Source organism: Triticum urartu, chromosome 2, assembly GCF_003073215.2.
Source record: "Triticum urartu cultivar G1812 chromosome 2, Tu2.1, whole genome shotgun sequence".
NCBI classification, from domain to species: domain Eukaryota; kingdom Viridiplantae; phylum Streptophyta; class Magnoliopsida; order Poales; family Poaceae; genus Triticum; species Triticum urartu.
The window spans coordinates 414,751,571-414,773,258 of record NC_053023.1 but is presented as its reverse complement, the minus strand read 5'-3'; the positions used below and the strand labels follow the sequence as shown (position 1 = coordinate 414,773,258).

At 45.6% G+C, this 21,688-nt stretch overlaps 1 protein-coding gene across 1 annotated transcript; it reads left to right on the top strand.

The window, feature by feature from the left end:
- Positions 1 to 4,769: 4,769 nt before the first annotated feature.
- Positions 4,770 to 7,669, top strand: LOC125541602. Its single transcript, XM_048704966.1, has 3 exons — positions 4,770 to 5,088; positions 5,834 to 5,944; positions 6,031 to 7,669. The coding sequence occupies exons 1-3, from the start codon at positions 4,885 to 4,887 to the stop codon at positions 7,564 to 7,566; spliced, it is 1,851 nt and encodes a 616-aa protein (XP_048560923.1). The 5' UTR covers positions 4,770 to 4,884; the 3' UTR covers positions 7,567 to 7,669.
- Positions 7,670 to 21,688: the final 14,019 nt, after the last annotated feature.

Here is a 21,688-nt window from a genome sequence, read left to right as displayed (position 1 = left end):
CACAAAAATCATGACGATGCAACGGATGGACTACCATGAGTGAGATTAGCACAAGCAGCACACACATACGTATAATGCCATCAACACACACAGGGGGACCAGATCAGTCAGACAACCAAAGATCTTTCAGTGGAAGCTGCTACACTCTATGATGAGCCTGGGAAGGAGTGATCTAGATACAGGTACTACTACCGTACTAGTGGTATAATATAATCAGGGTTGGGCATGATCCAAATCTCCTTGCAGCCCACAGCAGCAACACTAACACAGCAGCGGAGGCACCTGTCCATCAATCAGCTACTAATCAACACTGTGCTTAGCATCCCTTCCTCTTGTACTTTACCATCCTGCGGTATATTCCCCTCTCCCCTATACGAAAGGTGGTCACTTCCATCAACAGTGCCAGCCATATTTTATGAGCAGTTGGGTTGGACATTTGCTAGTGGCATCATCGATTGTGTGCTCATTGTCGAGAAAAGGGCGATGGATGGATTCCCGGTACAAAGAGATGATGACACTCTCATCACCCGACTTGGCTACAATCCTCTTGCTGACAAAGAGATGAGATGAGATGATTGCAGTTTAGCAGCAGCAGAGCACGACGTCGACGAGGCCGTTGAAGCCCAAGGCAAATATTCCATTCCTGCCACGTCCACATCCGTCCGGCTTCAGAGTCACTCAATGGGAAAAGAAAATGGAGCCCACTCAACAGAACCGTGCACAGCGCACATCACTCTCTTCTGCGGGCCATCTCATCTCATTCCACAAGAGTAATAAAATTCAAACTGTTTTTAGTCAGGTGGTCTATGTAGAAGGGAAAGAATATGTTGTGCAACACAATACATTGATCGGTGCATCAGTCACGTATATATGATGTATAGAGGGGGTTCACAACCTCAACTATACATATGAACTAGGAGGTGGGCTCAAGACACAATATACACATACACAATATACTCAACACCCTCCCGCAGTCGAAGCTGCGCCGGAGACGCAGAGACAGGAACGAAACTCCTCGAAGGTGGAAGTCGGCAGTCCCTTAGTCATCACATCGGCGAACTGTTGTGCAGTTGGAACATGGAGGACCCGAATGCGTCCAAGGGCCACATGCTCACGGACAAAGTGAATGTCCAGCTCAATGTGCTTAGTCTGACGATGATGAACGGGGTTTGTGGAAAGGTACACCGCAGAGACGTTGTCACAGTAGACAACCGTAGCATGGGAGACGTGTGATGCAACTCCTGAAGTAGCTGTCGTAGCCCGGTGCACTCGGCGACAACGTTAGCCACTGCTCGGTACTCAGCCTTCGCGCTAGAGTGCGAGACGGTGGGTTGTCGCTTGGACGATCACGAGACGAGTGAAGGACCGAGGTAGACGCAGTAGGCAGGGTGGAGCGACGGGTGTCAGGGCAGCTGGCCCGGTCCGCGTCGGAATAGGCTACCATCTCCAGAGAAGTGGACGCCGTGAGAGTGAGCCTAAGAGCCATCGTGCCACGGATGTAGCGGAGAATCCGCTTCACAAGGGTCCAATGGGATGTTGGAAATATGCCCTAGAGGCAATAATAAAATGGTTATTATTATATTTCTTTGTTCATGATAATTGTCTATTCTTCATGCTATAATTGTGTTATCCGGAAATCGTAATACATGTGTGAATACATAGACAACAACACGTCCCTAGTGAGCCTCTAGTTGACTAGCTCGTTGATCAAAAGATGGTCATGATTTCCTGACTATGGACATTGGATGTCATTGATAACGGGATCACATCATTAGGAGAATGATGTGATGGACAAGACCCAATCCTAAGCATAGCTCAAAGATCGTGTAGTTCATTTGCTATAGCTTTTCCGAATGTCAAGTATCATTTCCTTAGACCATGAGATTGTGCAACTCCCGGATACCGTAGGAGTGCTTTGGGTGTGCCAAACGTCACAACGTAACTGGGTGACTATAAAGGTACACTACAGGTATTTCTGAAAGTGTCTGTTGGGTTGGCACGAATCGAGACTGGGATTTGTCACTCCGTATGACGGAGAGGTATCTCTGGGCCCACAAATGCATCATCATAATGAGCTCAATGTGACCAAGTGGTTGATCACGGGATCATGCATTACGGTACGAGTAAAGTGACTTGCCGGTAACGAGATTGAACGAGGTATTGGGATACCGACGATCGAGTCTCGGGCAAGTAACATACCGATTGACAAAGGGAATTGTATACGGATTGATTGAATCCTCGACATCGTGGTTCATCCGATGAGATCATCGAGGAGCATGTGGGAGCCAACATGGGTATCCATATCCCGCTGTTGGTTATTGACCGGAGAGTCGTCTCGGTCATGTCTGCGTGTCTCCCGAACCCGTAGGGTCTACACACTTAAGGTTCGGTGACGCTAGGGTTGTTGAGATATTAGTATACGGTAACCCAAAAGTTTTTCGGAGTCCCGGATGAGATCTCAGACGTTACGAGGAGTTCCGGAATGGTCCAGAAGTGAAGATTTATATATAGGAAGTCAAGTTTCGGCCATCGGGAAAGTTTCGGGGGTAATCGGTATTGTACCGGGACCACCGGAAGGGTCCCGGGAGTCCACCGGGTGGGGCCACCTATCCCGGAGGGCCCCATGGGCTGAAGTGGGAGGGGAACCAGCCCCTAGTGGGCTGGTGCGCCCCCCTTGGGCCTCCCCCTGCGCCTAGGGTTGGAAACCCTAGGGGTGGGGGGCGCCCCACTTGGCTTGGGGGGCAAGCCACCCCCTTGGCCGCCGCCCCCCCTTGGAGATTGGATCTCCTAGGGCCGGCCCCCCCCTAGGGACCCTATATATAGTGGGGGGAGGGAGGGCAGCCGCACCCTAGCCCCTGGCGCCTCCCTCTCCCTCCCGTGACACTCCTCCCTCTCCCTGAGCTTGGCGAAGCCCTGCCGAGATCACCGTTGCTTCCACCACCACGCCGTCGTGCTGCTGGGTCTTTATCAACCTCTCCTTCCCCCTTGCTGGATCAAGTTGGAGGAGACGTCTTCCCAACCGTACGTGTGTTGAACGCGGAGGTGCTGTCCGTTCGGCGCTAGGTCATCGGTGATTTGGATCACGACAAGTACGACTCCATCAACCCCGTTCTCTTGAACGCTTCCGCGCGTGATCTACAAGGGTATGTAGATGCACTCTCCTCTCCCTCGTTGCTAGATGACTCCATAGACTGATCTTGGTGATGCATAGAAAATTTTAAAATTCTGCTACGTTCCCCAACAGTGGCATCATGAGCTAGGTCTATGCGTAGTTTCTATGCACGAGTAGAACACAAAGCAGTTGTGGGCGTCGATATTGTCAATTTGCTTGCCGTTACTAGTCTTATCTTGATTCGGCGGCATCGTGGGATGAAGCGGCCCGGACCGACCTTACACGTACGCTTACGTGAGACTGGTTGCTCCGATTGACATGCACTAGTTGCATAAGGTGGCTGGCGGGTGTCTGTCTCTCCCACTTTAGTCGGATCGGATTCGATGAAAAGGGTCCTTATGAAGGGTAAATAGAAATTGGCATGTCACGTTGTGGTTTTGGCGTAGGTAAGAAACGTTCTTGCTAGAAACCTATAGCAGCCACGTAAAAACTTGCAACAACAATTAGAGGACGTCTAACTTGTTTTTGCAGCATGTGTCGTGTGATGTGATATGGCCAAAAGGATGTAATGAATGATATATGAGATGTATGAGATTGATCATATTCTTGTAATAGGAATCACGACTTGCATGTCGATGAGTATGACAACCGGCAGGAGCCATAGGAGTTGTCTTAATTTATTTATGACATGCGTGTCAACATAAACGTCATGTAATTACTTTACTTTATTGCTAAAGCGTTAGCCGTAGTAGTAGAAGTAATAGATGACGAGACAACTTCAAGAAGACACAATGATGGAGATCATGATGATGGAGATCATGGTGTCATGCCGGTGACAACGATGATCATGAAGCCCCGAAGATGGAGATCAAAAGGAGCAAATGATATTGGCCATATCATGTCACTATTTGATTGCATGTGATGTTTATCATGTTTTACATCTTATTTGTTTAGAACGACAGTAGCTTAAATAAGATGATTCCTCGTAATAATTTCAGGAAAGTGTTCCCCCTAACTGTGCACCGTTGCGAAGGTTCGTTGTTTCGAAGCACCACGCGATGATCGGGTGTGATAGATTCTAACGTTCGAATACAACGGGTGTAAGCCAGATTTACACACGTAATACACTTAGGTTAACTTGACGAGCCTAGCATGTACAGACATGGCCTCGGAATACGGAAGACCGAAAGGTCGAGCATGAGTCGTATAGAAGATACGATCAACATGAAGATGTTCACCGATGTTGGCTAGTCCGTCTCACGTGATGATCGAACACAGCCTAGTTGACTCAGATCATGTTTCACTTAGATGACTAGAGGGATGTCTATCTAAGTGGGAGTTCATTGAGTAATTTGATTAGATGAACTTAATTATCATGAACTTAGTCTAAAATCTTTACACTATGTCTTGTAGATCAAATGACCCACGCTAATGTTGCCCTCAACTTCAACGCGTTCCTAGAGAAAACCAAGCTGAAAGACGATGGCAGCAACTATACGGACTGGGTCTGAAATCTGAGGATCATCCTCATAGCTGCCAAAAAATATAAATAAATAGCAAAATCACAGTCACTCCTGGATCTAGTACTACCTGATAAAAATGAAATAAGTTAGGAAGGAAAAAAGGATCCGTCTGTCTCTGTCTTGTCCCTGTGATGGTCTCCGTCTCCTCACACATGGCATGTGCATGCAGATGCGGAAAGAAATTGCCATCCAAAAACAACAGCAGCCAATAACTCCCTGCCACCTTCCAATCTCCGGCTCCATGATCCCATGACCCCCTCCGCCACTCATCATCGCCGGAGCCCCCGTGGCATCCGCGCTCACCTGAGGCGACGTCACAATGCCGCCACGGCGAGGACGCCGCCGCTCGCCGGTGCCACGGCAAGGGCGCTCGCCGCCGGCCTCTGGAGGCTGCGGCACGCCGAGCGGCAGGCGGTCAACCCCGGCCCTCTGCGGCACGACGCTCATTCTCCCGTGAGTGCCCTCGCCGCCTCCCTCTCTCATCGCTTCGTTGCTGTGATCCTCTCTCCAGTTGAGTCAGCCGGTTTGGGGGGTTGTTCTTCTTGATTCAAGATTGATTGATTTGATTTGTCACTAGATTATTTTGGGGTCGGATTCTTCCTGATCCTTCCTTACACAATGGCCAAAATTGGGTTGCGCTTTTGACCTCTGATCCCCAAACTGATGCCATCGCCTGTTTCTTCTCTTTATGGCTGGTTTCTTTGGCGCCATCTGGTTCAGTACTCATCTGGTTCGATTGTGTATGGTCTTTCTTCCTCGTTCCTACCAGGCTGTAGGCATGGCTGCGAATTCAGGACCAAATTTTGCTCCCTCTTTTCCTCCAATTATTCGTTTCAGTTTGCTTAGGTTCAGAAGTGTTTCAATTAGCATGATTGTTTGTAAATGATCAGCATCCCCCCTGTACTTTTGGTGCTGTCAATCCTCCACTAATTATTTCCCCAAAAGAGAACATCATCATATAAAATAAATCAGGTGCAGGACACAACATATTTAATCTTCAATGCCATGAAACAAATAAATATTTCAAATTTATACGGGATTGTAGATTATCAGGGTAATCCAAAACCAGATGAATGCAGTAACGTATTGTCAATCCTGTGATTCTTTCCAACAGCTGCATTTTTCAACCATGGAATCGCTTACTGTATTTCCTCTATATATGACTCTGATTGCTACTAACAATCAATGCTTGATACAGCGTAGCCCCCGACACCGAAGAAAAGGGAAAGCGAAACTCTGCAATGGCAACAAAACGCGGTGCGGTTTGGGCGTCGGAATCCCATGCAGAAATCATAGCATCTTAGACAAGGTAGGCACTGTATGTATAATTCTGTTTATGTTCTCTCTTGGCATGCATAAGCTGAATTTTCTAACTTGAGCACGTTCATTGATTAGATCGATGCCTGCGCTGTGGACTTGCCATATGGTTGTTGGATGGAGAAGGCAACCAAATGGGACCAGCAGCATGCCTGCCTGCACAACATGCTGGCTTCACATGATCCTTGCCAGCTCCCACCACATGTTCATCACGCCCGTGCAATGCCGGCTCACGGCCATGCTTCGGCGGTGACGGTGGCGCTGGAGGCCGAGCTTGACAAGGCCCGTGCTCGGATCAGCGAGCTCGAGGACGAGAAGCGCGTGATGAGGAAGAAGGTGGAGCGCTTCCTGAGGAAGGTCACGGAGGAGAAGGCGTCGTGGAAGAGCAGGATGCGTGACAAGGCTCAGCACGTGATCGCCACGTCAAAAGAGGACGTCAAGACGGAGAGGCGTCACCGGCGGCAGCTGGAGGCGGCCAACGGCAAGCTGGTGAAGGAGCTGGCGGAGGCCAAGGCGTCGGCGAAGCAGGCGGCGCAGAGCTACGAGATGGAGCGCAAGGCGCGGGAGATGATGGAGGACGCGTGCGAGGAGCTGACCAAGGAGGTGGAGGAGGACCAGGCGGAGGTGGAGCTCCTGCGGCGCGAGTGCCTGGGCATGCGGGAGGAGATGGAGGAGGAGCGCCGGATGCTGCAGATGGCGGAGGTGTGGCGCGAGGAGAGGGTCCAGATGAAGCTCTCCGACGCCAAGCTCGCGCTGGAGCACAAGTACTCGCAGCTCAACCGGCTGCAGGCCGAGATGGAGTCCTTCCTGCGGAAGGACGGCAAGAGCATCGACGCCAACAACTCCACGTTGCGGGAGGCACGGATGATCAGCGAGGCAGCGAGCTCCGTCCGGCTCCGCGGAGTCAAGGAGCTGAGCCATCGGAATCCTCATGCCCCGGAGGACGTGGACCGGGTGTTCCAGCACTTTTGCCGGAGAGAAGAGACGGCAAGCGGCGGCAGCCCGGCGTCCAACGTCCACTCCGTCAGCCCGGCGACGGACATCTTCTTGGAAAAGCTCGACGGCTCCGCCGGCCTGGAGAACGGCAGCGGCAGTAGCTGGGACACGCCCGACCGTGAGCGGCGGCGTGATTCTTGTGCTTCGGCTGGTACCAGCGACCGTTCGGTGGCGCGAGCGAGCAACGCGTCCTTGTTGTCCAATGGCAAAGGAGGCAGCGGCCTCACTGATCAGGTTCACCATCCAAGTCCAAGCAGGGGCGCCACCGCCACTGGGAAGAACACGGCGTTGATACGGCGGCTGTGGAGGTCGGCGATCAGCGAGAGCAGGAAGAAAACAGCTGGGTCTGCAGGGACGACGCCGACATCGGAACAGCAGAGGTCGACCGTGATCACCCCGGCATTGCCGGTTGGGGAGCAGTGCAGTTCGTCCTACTTGGTGAAACCGCAGCAGCAGCGGCAGAGGAGCCACGAATCCAAAGGATTGGCGCGAGGGCCGCACAAGCACAAGCAAAAGCAAAGCCTGCAGGAGAAGCTTCTGGAGGCCAGGATGGACGATCGCAAGCCCTCGCCCAGCTCTGCTGCCAAGCACAAGATGCAGGTAGCGGCGTGCAACTGAGATCGTTAAAGAGATATGTACACATGGCTGTGGCTCGCACGGTCGCACCCGGCACCATATGTTTATAGGATAATAATAGGATAAGCGCATTTGCACATGTTAATACTACATCAAATACCTCACCCGCAAAAAAACAAACAAACATCAAATGCCTGTATATACGTACGCAAAATCCATCTTCTTGGCTTGTGCATTCCAGTCTCCTCCTGTCATATGTACACTAATTAACGGTTTTGCTAATTTTTCATTCCGATGAAAAGCAACTCTTTTCCATTCCGGGGCTGCTCGCGGCCACCCTCTTCTTTCCGAGTGTATTTTGAATTTATTTTCCCCTCAGTGTTTATCTGGTTGTCCATTTTGCTCTGTTCGAGAGAAAGAGATAGAGCTACAGAGAGAGACAGAGAACAGAGGAGAGACGCGACTATCTTGGCGCCTTCTTTTCCATGGTGATTCCACCATCTTTGGTCGTTTTTGCATGAGGATTGCCGTCCCTGGTGTGGCGGTGTCGATTCAGGTCCTGCATAGCAGTTTGTTGTCTCATTTTGCTCAGCCCTCCCTCTTGTGCTCTCGTGTGTTCTTGATAGTTCATCTATAGATATGGTTTCTAGGTTGTTTGAGTGACCCCCCCTCACAAAAAATCTAGGTCGTGTTCTTCATATGTTGTTATCTTGCTTGTAGGTCCTGTTGACTTGGATCTCTTGTTAGTTTGGGTGGTTGTGCTTGCTTTGGTTTTAGGTTTGCATCATTTCTAGGATTTTTAATTGTTCAATCAGGACAGATGATAGTTTTGCGCTTGATTGTTCTCCTCATTGTGTTAGGAGATTGTTGGATTCTAACATTTTTTTGGCTAAAGAAGCATAATTGTTGTAAGTTATTGTTGTAGTGTGGTCTGAAGCCCGAGACTGGTTTTTCTACCGTGCACGGTAGATACCGTGCATGCATCCACCGTCCCGTTATTTTGTTGGGATGTGTGCAACAGAGTATGTAAAGCAATTAAATATAACATGTAGCTATTGATGTGTAGTATCGCTGACATATGCAATGTTTTCTCTCACCTAACATTTCATCCCGTGATTTTTCGTTTCAACAAGCAACCAGGTCAGATTTTCCTTACAAGTCAGCCCCATCTAAATTTTAATTCATATTTTTAATTATTGTTTTGAACACTCGCATGTAATATATTTTTATTTTATTTGGATATTGCTTTTTTTAGAGGTTCATCATGTTTCATAGTGCACCCTAAAATATGTATCATGTAAATTTGTTTTTTTTTGTGATATGAGAATGATAATTTTTCTTTATGTTCTCTCGTGGTTTAGACCATTTCCTACAGGATTAATCATGTCTCAAATATTGAAATTTGTCAAAGCATATTCAGTATTGGGCTTGTTTTGAAGATATAATCAAAAGAAAGATATAGGTTCAGACATAATATTTTTTATGAAATTGATTTTAACATATATACTTGTTTCAAGTTTAGGATTGAAAATAAAATGCATGTTACTAGTGACTGGGAGAGATAACCCAGTTTGTGTGCATGCCGTGTGAGAGGAAAATGATGAGAGAGAACTCATGATGTGTTCTGGAAAACAGTAGAAAAGTAGGAGTAGCATGGCATAAAGTTCATTGATGGACTGACATAAGACAGAATTCTGTTACTCCAGAGGATAAAAAATATACTACTCACAAGTATTTACTGTTTCTTAATCTCAAACCGAGTCGACGGTCTCCCATGCATGGGAGAACTACTTTTCTCTCTGAAGCCCACCATGTATGACACTAGGCTGATGTTTTCTTCAGTGGTTCCAGTGTATTGGGGACTATGTGTTTCCTGTAATATGTGTTGTACTGCATTGTCATTAATATAGCATTCCCCTGTAATATGTGTTGTACCGCATAATCATTAATATAGCATTCCCCTGTAATTTGTGTTGGATAGTAATAATGGAGTTGGCTAGCCTATAATGATAAAGTCCACATGTGTGTAACCTCATTGCACTTTTTCATTTTAATGCTTATAATTTCATATGTCTTAATGATCAATTATTATGCTTGGTGTGTAGTACTTCCTTGTACTAAATTCAGACGCGCCACCCGTAGTGTTAGTCCGTTGCAACTGTTTTTGTTCCATTAAGTAACTAGCGGTCTAAGGTCTTGTACCGGTTCTTCTTTTTACTAGATATCGGATATTTTCAATGTAGACGAGATGGTTTGTGAGATATCACGTATTTTTTTCATCCCTTTTTTCGCATGTGGCGTATAGTCCCTCGGTTTCTACAAGTGTGCTCTGTTACCAATGCTTGCTTTTGTAATAAGGTGTGTTAAGACGGCTTAATGTATGAATGAGCTGTGATGTGATTCGCTTGTTGTCGTGTTGTAACCGATTTTCTTAATTTTGTGTCTTTGTTTTCTGTTGAGGTTCTTTCATCAGGTAACTAAGTGATTAGTATTTTTCAAGGGTTGCTAGGTAACTAATTTGCCTTTCTTTATAGCTTTTGGATTATCATGTAGTTGAAATGTCGAGATAATGTTGTCAGGTAAGTAATTTGCCTTCTTTGCTGGCCTATTATCACAGTATTTTGGTGTCTTACTACTTTGATTGTACAAGTTTCATTGTATTTGTTTCTTTGTGATATCTGCGTGTAGCTTCGGTTTTTTCATGTTTTTTTCTTTCTTTCTTCCCTTTTCAATGTGCGAACATCTTTGAAATTCATGAATATTTTTATTGAAATCCTGAATATGTTCTTACAAATTCGAGAATATTTTTTTGAAATCTTGAACATTTTTAGAATTCATGTACTTTTTTTTTACAAATTCTTGAACATGTTCCTGAAACTCGTGAAGATTTTTTTGAATTGATGAACATTTTTTGAAATTTGGAAACAACTTTTTAAATTCAGGGTCATTTTTGAATTTTTATTTTATTTAAATTCGAGATTAATTTTGAAATCTAAGAACATTTAGAAAAATCATGAACATTTTCTGAATTATATTATTTTTTCAAAATCATAACTTTTTTTGTTTCTTGAACATTCTTTTTCAAAATCATGAACATTTTCTGATTTTTTTCTTCAAAATCATGACATTTTTGAATAAGCAAATAATTTCTCAAAATCAGGAACCGTTTTTGAACCTGTGAACATTTTATGATTTCCTATTTTTTCAAAATCATGAATATTTTTTAAATTCACGAATATTTTACGATTTCCTGTACAGATGTTTTCAACAGTCGCAACTTTTTAAAAATCTCAAATTCTTTGAAAGAATAAAAAAGAAAAGCAAAAAATACAAAATGAAAAAAAATAAGGGCGTCCTGCCCCGCATCTATAATACATAAATAGTTGATCCCCACTATCTCATTTCTCTTGACATGCAGCCTATCCACCTCATCAACCTATCCACCTCATCTATCCTGCCATGTCATCACCTCTCTACAAAGTGCCTATTCGGTTTTTATCCTGTGGTTTGTTTTTCTGCCCGTTCAGTTTTCTGTTGCTAGCAAACTGGCGACCCATAAGTCTAGCGTACATGGCAGCCCATTCGTTTCCAGTCCTTTTGTTTTCTCCCACTAGCGAACTGGCAATTAAAGCAGCCCACATCATAGATCCTCACCAAATCCATAAGAAACGACTAGACAAGAACTGATCTAGGCGATCAAGATAAAAATGTGCCGTCTTCTCCCTTTCCTTGCATCTTTTTTGCCCTCCCTATAAGTTAGCTTGATCTCCACATTATCGCAATACTGCTTCTCCTCGCCATACATACGAACCATTCTAAAAGACCAGATGCATCGCATCCTCCACGGCTCCACCTCCCAGGCTCCCACCGCATTTCTCTAATGAACAAAGCAGCGCTTCATCTGTGCATCTCATCTTCAGACGCAGACGCCGGAATCCACCTCTGCAACGCACTACCATGTCACCACTCAAAGATGTGGCTCGATCTCGGCGGAATCAGGCCTCAACCTATTCAGGTAGGGTATTCCGGCGCGATCTCAACTAGGCATGGAGGCTGTCTCCGTCCGATGCGTGTTTATCGCCTTCAAGATTTCGTCTTCAAGGCCGGACTACAACTGCGGCGCACAGAGCATCGAGTGGTGGTGTCTCTCCGTGACCAGCGTTGGCTGCAGGTGTTCTTCTTCGTCTGTAGCTTCGTCGTCCTTTGCGTATTGTACTGTTAGAGGAGTACTACCTTAATACAAGTTCAGTAATACTGCGATGTACCTTTCAAAAAAGAGAAGAGAAAAGGTGTTGCCGGGGAGCTGCAGCGCCTCACCAATGCCCCGCATCGGCTTCGCCAAGCCGGGCTCCTCTGACTGTCCGCATCGGCTTCAGTCGGCTGAGGCCGCCTGTAACACCCACAGTGTCATGCTACAGTAACCCTCTCTGATTAAGCTAATCATTTTTTTCTAAAACAGTGCTTAATCACCTTTGTTCAATATCCCATTTCAAATTCCAGTCAATTCAAATTTAAGTGAAGTTTGAAGTTGCTCAAAAGTTGCTGGAAAAATGTTTATCATTTGCCAAAACTTCCATAACAATTATTTGTTAAGGAACACAACATCACTTTTGTGCAAAGATGAGCATTAGCAATTATAACAACACCAATTCAGCATTTTTAAATGTTATCCTACTTATGAAAAATATCAAATGAATTATTCTGGTCTCCAAAATATTTATGGTACTGTCTATAATCACCAGGAATTTAATGGGACTCCTCCCAAATTGTTCCTAAGTGAAATAGTTGACCAAATAATTCCCTTTTTCTCTCTGTTAATAAAGGAAAGCTAAAACAGAAAAGGAAAACTGTTTAAAGTAAACGAAAAGGAAAAGGGCCCATTGTTGGACTGGGCTCTACATGCACAATGCATAGCCCAGCCCAACTCTCCCGTCATCTCCTTTCTCTGTTCATGGAGATGGTGTGGCGCCCATCCAAGCCTCTGGTGGCGCCGTGTCAGCCATCCGCTCCTCCTGGAGATGGATAAGATCCACCCCAAGCGTCAAGGCAAACCCTAATCCCCATTCCCCATCCTCCTCGCTCGTTCTTTTCCCTCCTCTGTCGCCCGACCGCAATCGTCGTGCCGTCGCCGTGCTCGCGGCCACTAGCCTCCCCGGTGCTTGGGAGGAAGTCGAGGAGCACCGTCGTCCTCTTCTCCGTCGACTTCAACCATCGGAGCAAGCTGGGAGGGCCTCGCGCGTCGCCATCGAGCTCATCACCATCTCTGCATCTCGGTGCTCGCCGTCTTCAATTCGGCCTCGCCGGAGCCTCCCCGAGCCCGCTTTGCACTTCTATAGGCTCATTGTGAGCCCCTCTGCCGATTCCTCGCCTCTCCTCTTCGAGTCCCTCGCCGTAGGAGCCCCACCCGAGTTAGTCCGCCGCGGTCGGAGCTTCGTTTCGACGTGCCTTGGCCGCGCTCCCGATCTACCTCAGGTCGTCCTTGGCCACGCGTGCCTGGGTGAGTTCGCGCTCCCGCACGCCTCTAGCGCCCCACGGCCGCTCGTCGCACTCCCGCACGCGCGAGCCCAGCCGTGCCACCCCTGCTGCTGCGCTGCTGCTGTGCTGCCGGCCCTTGCTAGCTGTCGCCGCTGCTGCTCTATACGCTGCTGCTCTGGCCGCCTAGCACCACATCGCCGGAGGCCGCCGCTGCCTCCCCTGCGCGTGCATGGACAGTCCCGCCGCGCTCGCTGCTGCTGCGCAAGCTCGCGCCGGCCGCCTCCCCTCCCACTGGCCGCGCCGCCGCGCCCAACCAACCCGGCCCGCGCCCGCCGCCACCTGCCCTCGCCGTGCCCCGCCTCTGCTGCTGTCGCCCGGGCTGCGCTGCTCGTGGTCCCCCTGCTCACGCGCCTGACCTCGCCGGGCCTCGCCCGCCGTCTTCACCCCCCCGCGAACCCACCGCCCACCGTGCCGACCGCCGCTCCGTTCCCCTGTGCCTTGCCGCCAAGCCCCGCGTCGCCCCGCTCGGCTGCCTAGTGCGCCCGGCCCGCGCCGGTGCTGCTCCCCCTCTGGCGCCGGCCTTGACCGGCGCCGCCCTCCTCCGGTGCCGCGCCCGCCGACGCCTCCGTGCGCCGTGTGTGTGGGTTGCGTGCGTGTGTGTGTTCTGTGTGTGAGGTGCCCCTGTCAAGTGGGGCCCGCCCCCTAAAAGATTAGGTAAAATAAATTAATAATAATTATATATAGTAAATTAATTAATAAATTAGTTAATTAACAGTTTAGTTAACTAATTTAGTTAATTAAGTAATTAACCTAAATGTGTCAATGACACATGGGCCCCACTGCCCACTTTGACCAGTCAACTGGGAGTATTGACTACTGAGTCAACAGGACCCACCTGTCTTACACATACACACACTGCTGGGTACACTTTCGTGTACCCATAGCAGTTTCTGTTTATTAATATATGGATTTAAACTAAATCCAGGTAATTAGGAAGTCTTTTAAAATTTTTAGAAAATCATAGAAATTAAACCGTAGCTCCGATGAAAATGTTTTCTATATGAAAGTTGATCAAAAAAATCCAACGAATCCGAATACACGTTCCGTTCATCTGTCACATGCCCCTAGCATGCTGAACATGAAACATTCCCCCTCTGGTCATCTGTCTGACACAGGTCCGGAACCGGGAATACCTTCCCGGTTGAATTCCCCCTTCATCTATAACATCTAGAACCGCGTTAGAACACGTCTAGCTATTCCTGTTGTCCTGTTATGCACTTGCTTGCTATGTATTTACTGTTTCTCCCCCCCTCTTCTCTTCGGTAGACCCCGTGGCGGCTGCCGATGCCGCTGTGAACGACTACGTCGACGACGACCCCTCCTTGCCAGAGCCACCAGGCAAGCAAACCCCCCTTGAGCATTCCGATATTGCCCATTTCCTTCCCTGTCATGCTTGCATTAGAAATGCTACTGCTTTCTGTATGATCCTACTCTGATGCATAGCCTATTTTTGATACCTACTTTCATACCTTACCTGCTTATCCTAAACTGCTTAGTATAGGTTGGTTAGTGATCCATCAGTGACCCCCACCTTGTCCCAGTTGCCTCGCTTTATGTTCGATGACTCGATCAACGTGATCGATGTCCAGGCCCTGACACCGCACATCACCCCCTAGTTGTACGACACTACAGAGTTACTATCGAGTGCCGAGGGTGAACCTCATACATCGCTCCTGATGAGATCTCTGTAGTGTAGCTATACGGTCGAGGTCATCGAGGGTGATTTCCTCCTTAACCACTTCCGTTACCGCTCTGTCATGCAACCCCTCAAGTGTGAACCTCGAGGGTGGATCCTCTTACGTTCACCTTGATGATAACATCGAGTGGGATTCACCAGGGGTGATTCCTCGGGTTTTTCCCTTAGTGTTAGACACACAGTTACTATGACTTTACACTGAGCCATGTTACTAAAGACGGGTCGACCCTGAGGGGTACCCGCGCGAGCTTAATTGCGAGTGATGTGGAGTCGGGGTTGACCTGGAAGGTGCCCGCGAGATACTTACGAGGCGTGGCCGGGCATTCTTAGCCCTTGCCGCAAGTACTCGAGACGGGGCGACGGGGTCACATCGATCGTGAGTCTCTGCTCGTTACCGCGCGTTCCTAATCCACTACGATTTGGATATTTGATCCGAGAGGCCTCTGGCCTGATAGCACTAACCATCACGTGGGCATAGTATGGGCGTTCTGCGTCGTATACATCAGCCAAAGCTTAATAGACGTCAGCGACTGAGCGGCGCGCGCTGGGTTGGACTGCGTAAGCTCCTGCCTTGTTGAAGGAGGTAGCTAGGTCTGCTCACCGGCTGCGTACGCAACGTGCAGGAGTTCCCGGGGAGATGGCCCATGACCCCTGGGGACATAGGTTTAGTCCGGCGTGCTGGCCTCTCTATTAAGCCTAGGTCGGGTTGCGGCGTATTGTTTGGCCGAGGCCGGGCATGACCCAGGAAAGTGTGTCCGGCCGGAGTTAATCGAGCGTGGTGGGTAAGTTGGTGCACCCCTGCAGGGAAGAAAACATCTATCGATAGCCTATCCTACGGTAACGGACACTTGGAGTTGTATCCCGATTGATATAATTAGAATTGGATACTTGTGATGAGAACGGGATGGTGATGAGAACTGGAATGTGTTGCCACTTGGATAGTATGGCTCTGGGATTGCTTTCTCGCAGGGAGTCGAAAAAGGATCTCTGGCCGAGGTTGATAACACTTCTACTACTTTATTTTATACTACTTTACTCCCTCCTGTTGCTGCAAGATGGTGGTTTTCAGAAGATGCTAGTCTTCGATAGGCTAGGCTTTTTCCTTCCCTTCTGGCATTCTGCAGTTTAGTCCACAGATGCAACCCTTTCCTTTGATACAGATGCATATTTAGTTTAGATCTGATGTAAGTCTTGCGAGTACTTTGGATGCGTACTCACGGTTGCTTTGCTACTTCTTTTCCCCCATACCCGATTGTTGCGACCAGATGACAGATCTCAGGAGCCAGACGATGCCACTGATGACTACTATTACCCGGAGGATGCCTACTACTACGTGAAGACCGCAGACGACTAGGAGTAGTTAGGAGGCTCCCAGGCAGGAGGCCTTGCCTTTTCGATCGTTGTTGCTTTTGTGCTAGCCTTCTTAAGGTAAACTTGTCTAACTTATGTCTGTACTCAGATATTGTTGCTTCCGCTGACTCTTGTGTATTCGAGCTTATGTATTCGAGCCCTCGAGGCCCCTGGCTTGTAATATAAAGCTTGTATTATTTTAATTTATGTCTAGAGTTGTGTTGTGGTATCTTTCCATGAGTCCTTGATCTTGATCGTACACATTTACATGTATAATTAATGTACGATTAAATCGAGGGCGTCACACCGCCCTTCACACTCCACTCCGCTCCATCGCAAGGCAACATGAACCTTGCTTCTTCCCGTCGTGAAGCCCCTTCACTCCTCCCTTTGCTCTGGCGTGGAGCTCGGCGAGCCGATAGGCGTGCCTTGCGTTGGGCGAGGAAGAACAGGGCTCTTTGCAGTTGTTGGGATCTGCCTAATTAACTCGACCTTGCATATTGTAGGTACGCAATCAGCTACAAAGTAATTTAATCCAATCAGGTACAAAAACATATTTTAGTCAATGCTCCCAACAGCCAGAGCGTAAGTCACAGGACCAAGGTTCAGTTAACCTGTTGATAAAGTTAATAAATAACCTGTACCTCTTATCTCTTTCTCCTCCTCTGTTTATAGCTTAACACGGCTTGGTAATGACCAGCTATACTTTCTGCGCAGCGTTTCGGTCACTCAAGTTTCATACATGTTTTGAAATGTATAAGGCAGAAACTGCTCTGCCTTTCCTTTCAAAAAAAGTTATTAAATAGTTTACCTGACTTAATGCCCATATATTTGCAGCCAAAAATTGTGATTTTGGATTCATCTCCATGGCCCATACCATGAATCACCACCTTGCCAAGATGAAGTTCATGTGCCTTTACTTTGTTCTTTCATACTCACCCGATTTTCCTTACTATTCATGCATTTATTATTCTATTTGTTCCATGCTTAAAGTGTTGGAATTCCTGCTATTTATTTCCAATGGCCATTGGCACCTTTAGTCCTAGAACATCTATAGTTTTCAGACATAGTTTTTCTTCTCGAGATTAATTTTATGTCATTGTTTCTGAAGGAACCCACCTTTTAAGTTAATTCAGTATCTGTGCTCCTTTACTGCTCCTACTGCTTTCTTGGGAGATGCTTACTGAATTGCTTAGCACAAGCTTTAACACCGTGAATCAAACTAGCAGCTGTGCAATTAATTTTTTATTAAGCATTTGATAGCTCAAGTGGTGCTATTCCAGTGCACTTTTTAGTTTTCGATGGTGCTCTTGCCGATTGTCTTAATGCCTTAGACACTTTCTTAAAAGGGAAAGCTTGCATTTCCCTCTGCCCTCTTACCTCCATGTATATGTACGTAGGTACCTTGTTTTGCCTGCTCAAGTAGGAGGTGATTGATATGTTGCTTTCACTTGCATCGTCATTTCTTGCAGGCACCTTCTATTTTCTTTCAGCTACAATATTAATTGGATCTCTCATCAAAATATTCATTGGATCTGTCAATTGTGAAGTTCCATCTTCTTTACTTATATTCTACATGCACAATGTTACTGATCTCTGTCCAATTTCAGTGTACGATCTATCAGAATTTTCTATAGCTTGCATATAATGCCCAGATTCATTAGCCCATTCTAATATTTTGTAGAGATTTCATATTATCATTAGCAAGATGAAGCCTGAGTACGGTATCATCCCTTCATGTCAAGTATCCGCTACTACTATATGCATTAGTTTCGCCTCAGAACATACCCTTCTTATTTGGAAAGAGGAATATGTTCGTAGGTGTTCACACTAATTATTATACAAGCTACCAGAGATGTTAATGAAGACAGGAACAAACTAATGTATCCAATTTATTAGCAGATACAACTATGTGTTGCAACACACCCTATTTTTACACTTGCTTTTATATATGAACAAATTGTTATATTGTGTAGAACTTATGTAATAACATGGAGAAGATATATTTATGACAAGACTCACATATAATACACAATAAGTAATGGGAATTTGTACATAACCTTTCGTCGCATCTCCATTTGAGAATCCGGCTCTTAGAGTGTTTATATACAATATTACTAATGCAAATGATATGAGATTACTTATGCCATGACACTATATTTGCTATCTTTATAATTATACTGCAAGTATTATGTCCATTCCAAAAGAAAATCATCTTAAGGTCATATATCCATCTTATTCAAACAAGTTATTCTATTTATGCATTACCACATGCGTAGGACTAAGAATTCCCGGAGCAGCGCGCAGGGGAATTATCTAGTATGGCCATATGGGAATGGCCAAAAACGCATGCGAGGGGAGGGGGTGCACGTTTCCAGAATATCCTATTTGCCGCTCGTTGCGGCAAGTTGTCGGGCGGACGCACAGGGAGAACAATCGGGGGTTGGCGTGTGGGCCGGCCCGTAAAATGTTTGGAAGATTCCAGTTTTAGGAACCTTCTCGCTTGTTCCCAGCCGTTTTTTCCGGTTTGGGGAACCTTCTAGGAGCTTCCTAACACTTTTTTTTCTGTTTTTTCTTAGTTTTTCGTTTTCTTTTTTCCTGTTTAATTTTCCTTCTCTATCATTTCCTATTCATTCCTTTTCTACTTTTTCAAGTTTTCTTTTTCACCTTTTTTCTTTCTGTTTCATTTCTTTATTTTTCCTCGTCTTCACTTTTTCATTTTCAATAATTTTAAAAATCTTCAAACTATTCAACGTTTGTTTGCATGTAAAAAATATTCGTTCCTTACAAAAATGTATAAGTTTAAAAAAATTGTTTGCTTATTGAAAAATATGTTCAAAATTTTAAAAATATGTTCCGGTTTTAAAAATATTGTTCATGAATTGAAAAATGTTTGAATTTCCAAACTTGTTTGAGATTTTTAAAAAGTTTCTAAATTTTTAAATTTGTTCTTCAATTTCAAAAAAAATTCGTGCTATCTAAATTCCTTTCTTTCAAAATTTATTCTAGTTCTCAAATTTTGTTCACAGATTCAAAATATTGATAGTTCTCAATTTTTGTTCACAAAATTCAAAAAATGTTCATGTTTTCAAATTTTGCTTAGGAGTTTGAAAAATGTTCCTCTTTCAAAATTCATTTGCAAATTTAAGAAAAATGTTTGTGTTTTCCAATTTTGTTCGGTAGTTTCAAAATTGTTTCTATTTCAAATTTTGTTCGCAATTTTCAAGAATGTGTCTGTTCATAATTTCGTTTGGGAGTTCCAAAAAATGTTCGATTTTTTTTTGAAAATGCTAACGAATTTGAAAAATGTTCATCTTTTTTTCTCGTTTTTCTGCTTATATTGTCCTGTTCCTTTTTAGAATATTTCACAGTTCTAAAAAATGTTCTTGATTTGATAAAACTGTTCATATTTCTCAAAAAATGTTTTCATTTTCAAATTTTGTTCTGAGTTTTAAAAAATGTTCTTGTTTCAAAAATTGTTGACGGATTCCAAAACTATACGCATTTCCAAATTATTGTTCAAAGTTTAAAAAAATGTCGCCTTTAAGAAAAATGTGTTCACAAATTCAATAATGTTCATGATATTCAAAAAAGTGTTCAGTTTATCAAAAATTTGTTAGGATATTCAAGAAATATTCAAGCTTTTTTCCCTTCTCAAAGTTGAAAAGTGCTCGCTTAAAAAAACATATTTCCAAAATAATGTTCGCGTTCAAAATTTGATAATATGGTCGAATCTATATTACCTTTAGCTTAGCGTGGCATTATAAACCAAGAAGCTCATCTATCCCGTTGTCTAGGCTCGCGCATAAGCAACGAGAGGTCCCTGGTTTGATCCCTCCCTCGAGGACACTTTTTGGGGATTTTTCACTGTGTTACGCTAATGGGTCGGCCCAGCTGGAGTCGTGTTTGTGCGTCTGCTCGGCAATTCGCCGCAACGAGCGGCGCATAGAAACTCCCCGCGTTTCCTCCCTATTCAGCCTGTAGGGTCGATGAAATCACTACTCGAGGAGTACTTGTTGCAAAGATCACTCCAACTCCCCAGTTGCGACAAGTAGCGCACATACCGTCACTTGTCTCAACCTGGGAGTTTTCCCTTTTTTCGTAGATCAATTTATTCAAAACGTTTTATTTCTCAAACTGTGCGTCCAAATCTCGAACCGCTTTCACTGTTGGATTCCTCGTATCGAGATCTTCAAAATTAGATTCCATGTTGATAGGTTTTGATGAACTTTTTTTTTCATAAAAAACCGAATGAAAAAATCGAACCGAGAGCACGGGTTTTTACCCTTTCCGAAAAAGGCACGCCCGTGCCTCTCACGAAATCACAACCGTGCTTTTCGCGGAAGCAAAAGCGTGACTCTCGCGGAACGAAAAAAAGAAAACGTGTTTTTTTTCGTTTTCGATGAGGCACGGCCGTGACTCTCGCGAAAGCACACCTGTACCTTTTGGATAAACAAAACCGTGACTCTCATGAAAGAAAAAAACAGAAAACACATTTTTCCTGTTTCTGAGAGGCACGGCCATGACTCTCACGAAACCACAACCGTTCCTCTCGCCGAAGCAAAACTGTGGCTCTCGCGAAAAGAAAAAATACAAAAAACGTGTTTTTTTCGTTTGCGAGAGGCACGGCCGTGACTCTCACAAAAGCACACCCATACCTCTTGCGGAAGAAAAACCGTGACTCTTCCGGAAAAAAACACATTTTTTTCGTTTCCAGAGGCACAACCATGACTCTCGCGAAAGCACAACTGTGCCTCTCGCGGAAGCAAAATCGTGACTCTCGCGAAAGGAAAAAAAAGAAAATGTATTTTTTTCCATTTTCGATAGGCACGGCCGTGACTCTCGCGAAAGCACAACCGTGCCTCTCGCGAAAGCAAAACCGTGACTCTCGCGAAAGAAAAAAAAAGAAAAAACGCGTTTTTTTCGTTTTCGAGAGGCACGGCCGTGAGTTTCGCGAAAGCACAACCGTGCCTCTCGCGGAAGCAAAACCGTGACTCTTACGAAAGGAAAAAAAATAAAAAACGCGTTTTTTTCGTTTCCGAGAGGCACGGCCGTGACTCGCGAAAGCACAACCTTGCCTCTCGGGGAATCAAAACCGTGACTCTCGCGAAAGGAAAAAACCTGAAAACACGTTTTTTTCGTTTCCGAGAGGCATGGTCGTGACTCTCGTTAAAGCACAACCGTGCCTCTCGCGGAAGCAAAACCGTAACTCTCGTGAAAGGAAAAAAACAAAAAAACATGTTTTGTTTTCGTTTTCGAGATGCACGTCCGTGACTCTCGCGAAAACACAATCATGCCTCTCGCGGAAGCAAAACCGTGACTCTCGCGAAAGAAAAAAACAACAGAAAACGTGTTTTGGCGCAAAAAAAATTTAAAATTTTTTTGATCGAAAAGTTAAGAAACACTAGTGGAAAACCAAAAAGTTGAAAAAACCGAAAAACCCCGTTTAAATAGCCGAAAACGCGTGCGGAAAAATAAAAGAAAATCCGAAAGAAACGCCCAAAGCGCGACACGTGGCGAATGACTGAAAGCGCGTCAAGTGACGATGATCGTTATCGATCTCCAAAGAAGGATGTTCAACAG

Coding starts and splice junctions, on each gene's coding strand:
- LOC125541602 (XM_048704966.1), top strand. CDS start 4,885: ATGACCCCCTCCGCCACTCATCATCGCCGGAGCCCCCGTGGCATCCGC. Junction 5,089..5,833: donor GGCACGACGCTCATTCTCCC/GTGAGTGCCCTC, acceptor TGCTTGATACAG/CGTAGCCCCCGACACCGAAG. Junction 5,945..6,030: donor ATCATAGCATCTTAGACAAG/GTAGGCACTGTA, acceptor TTCATTGATTAG/ATCGATGCCTGCGCTGTGGA.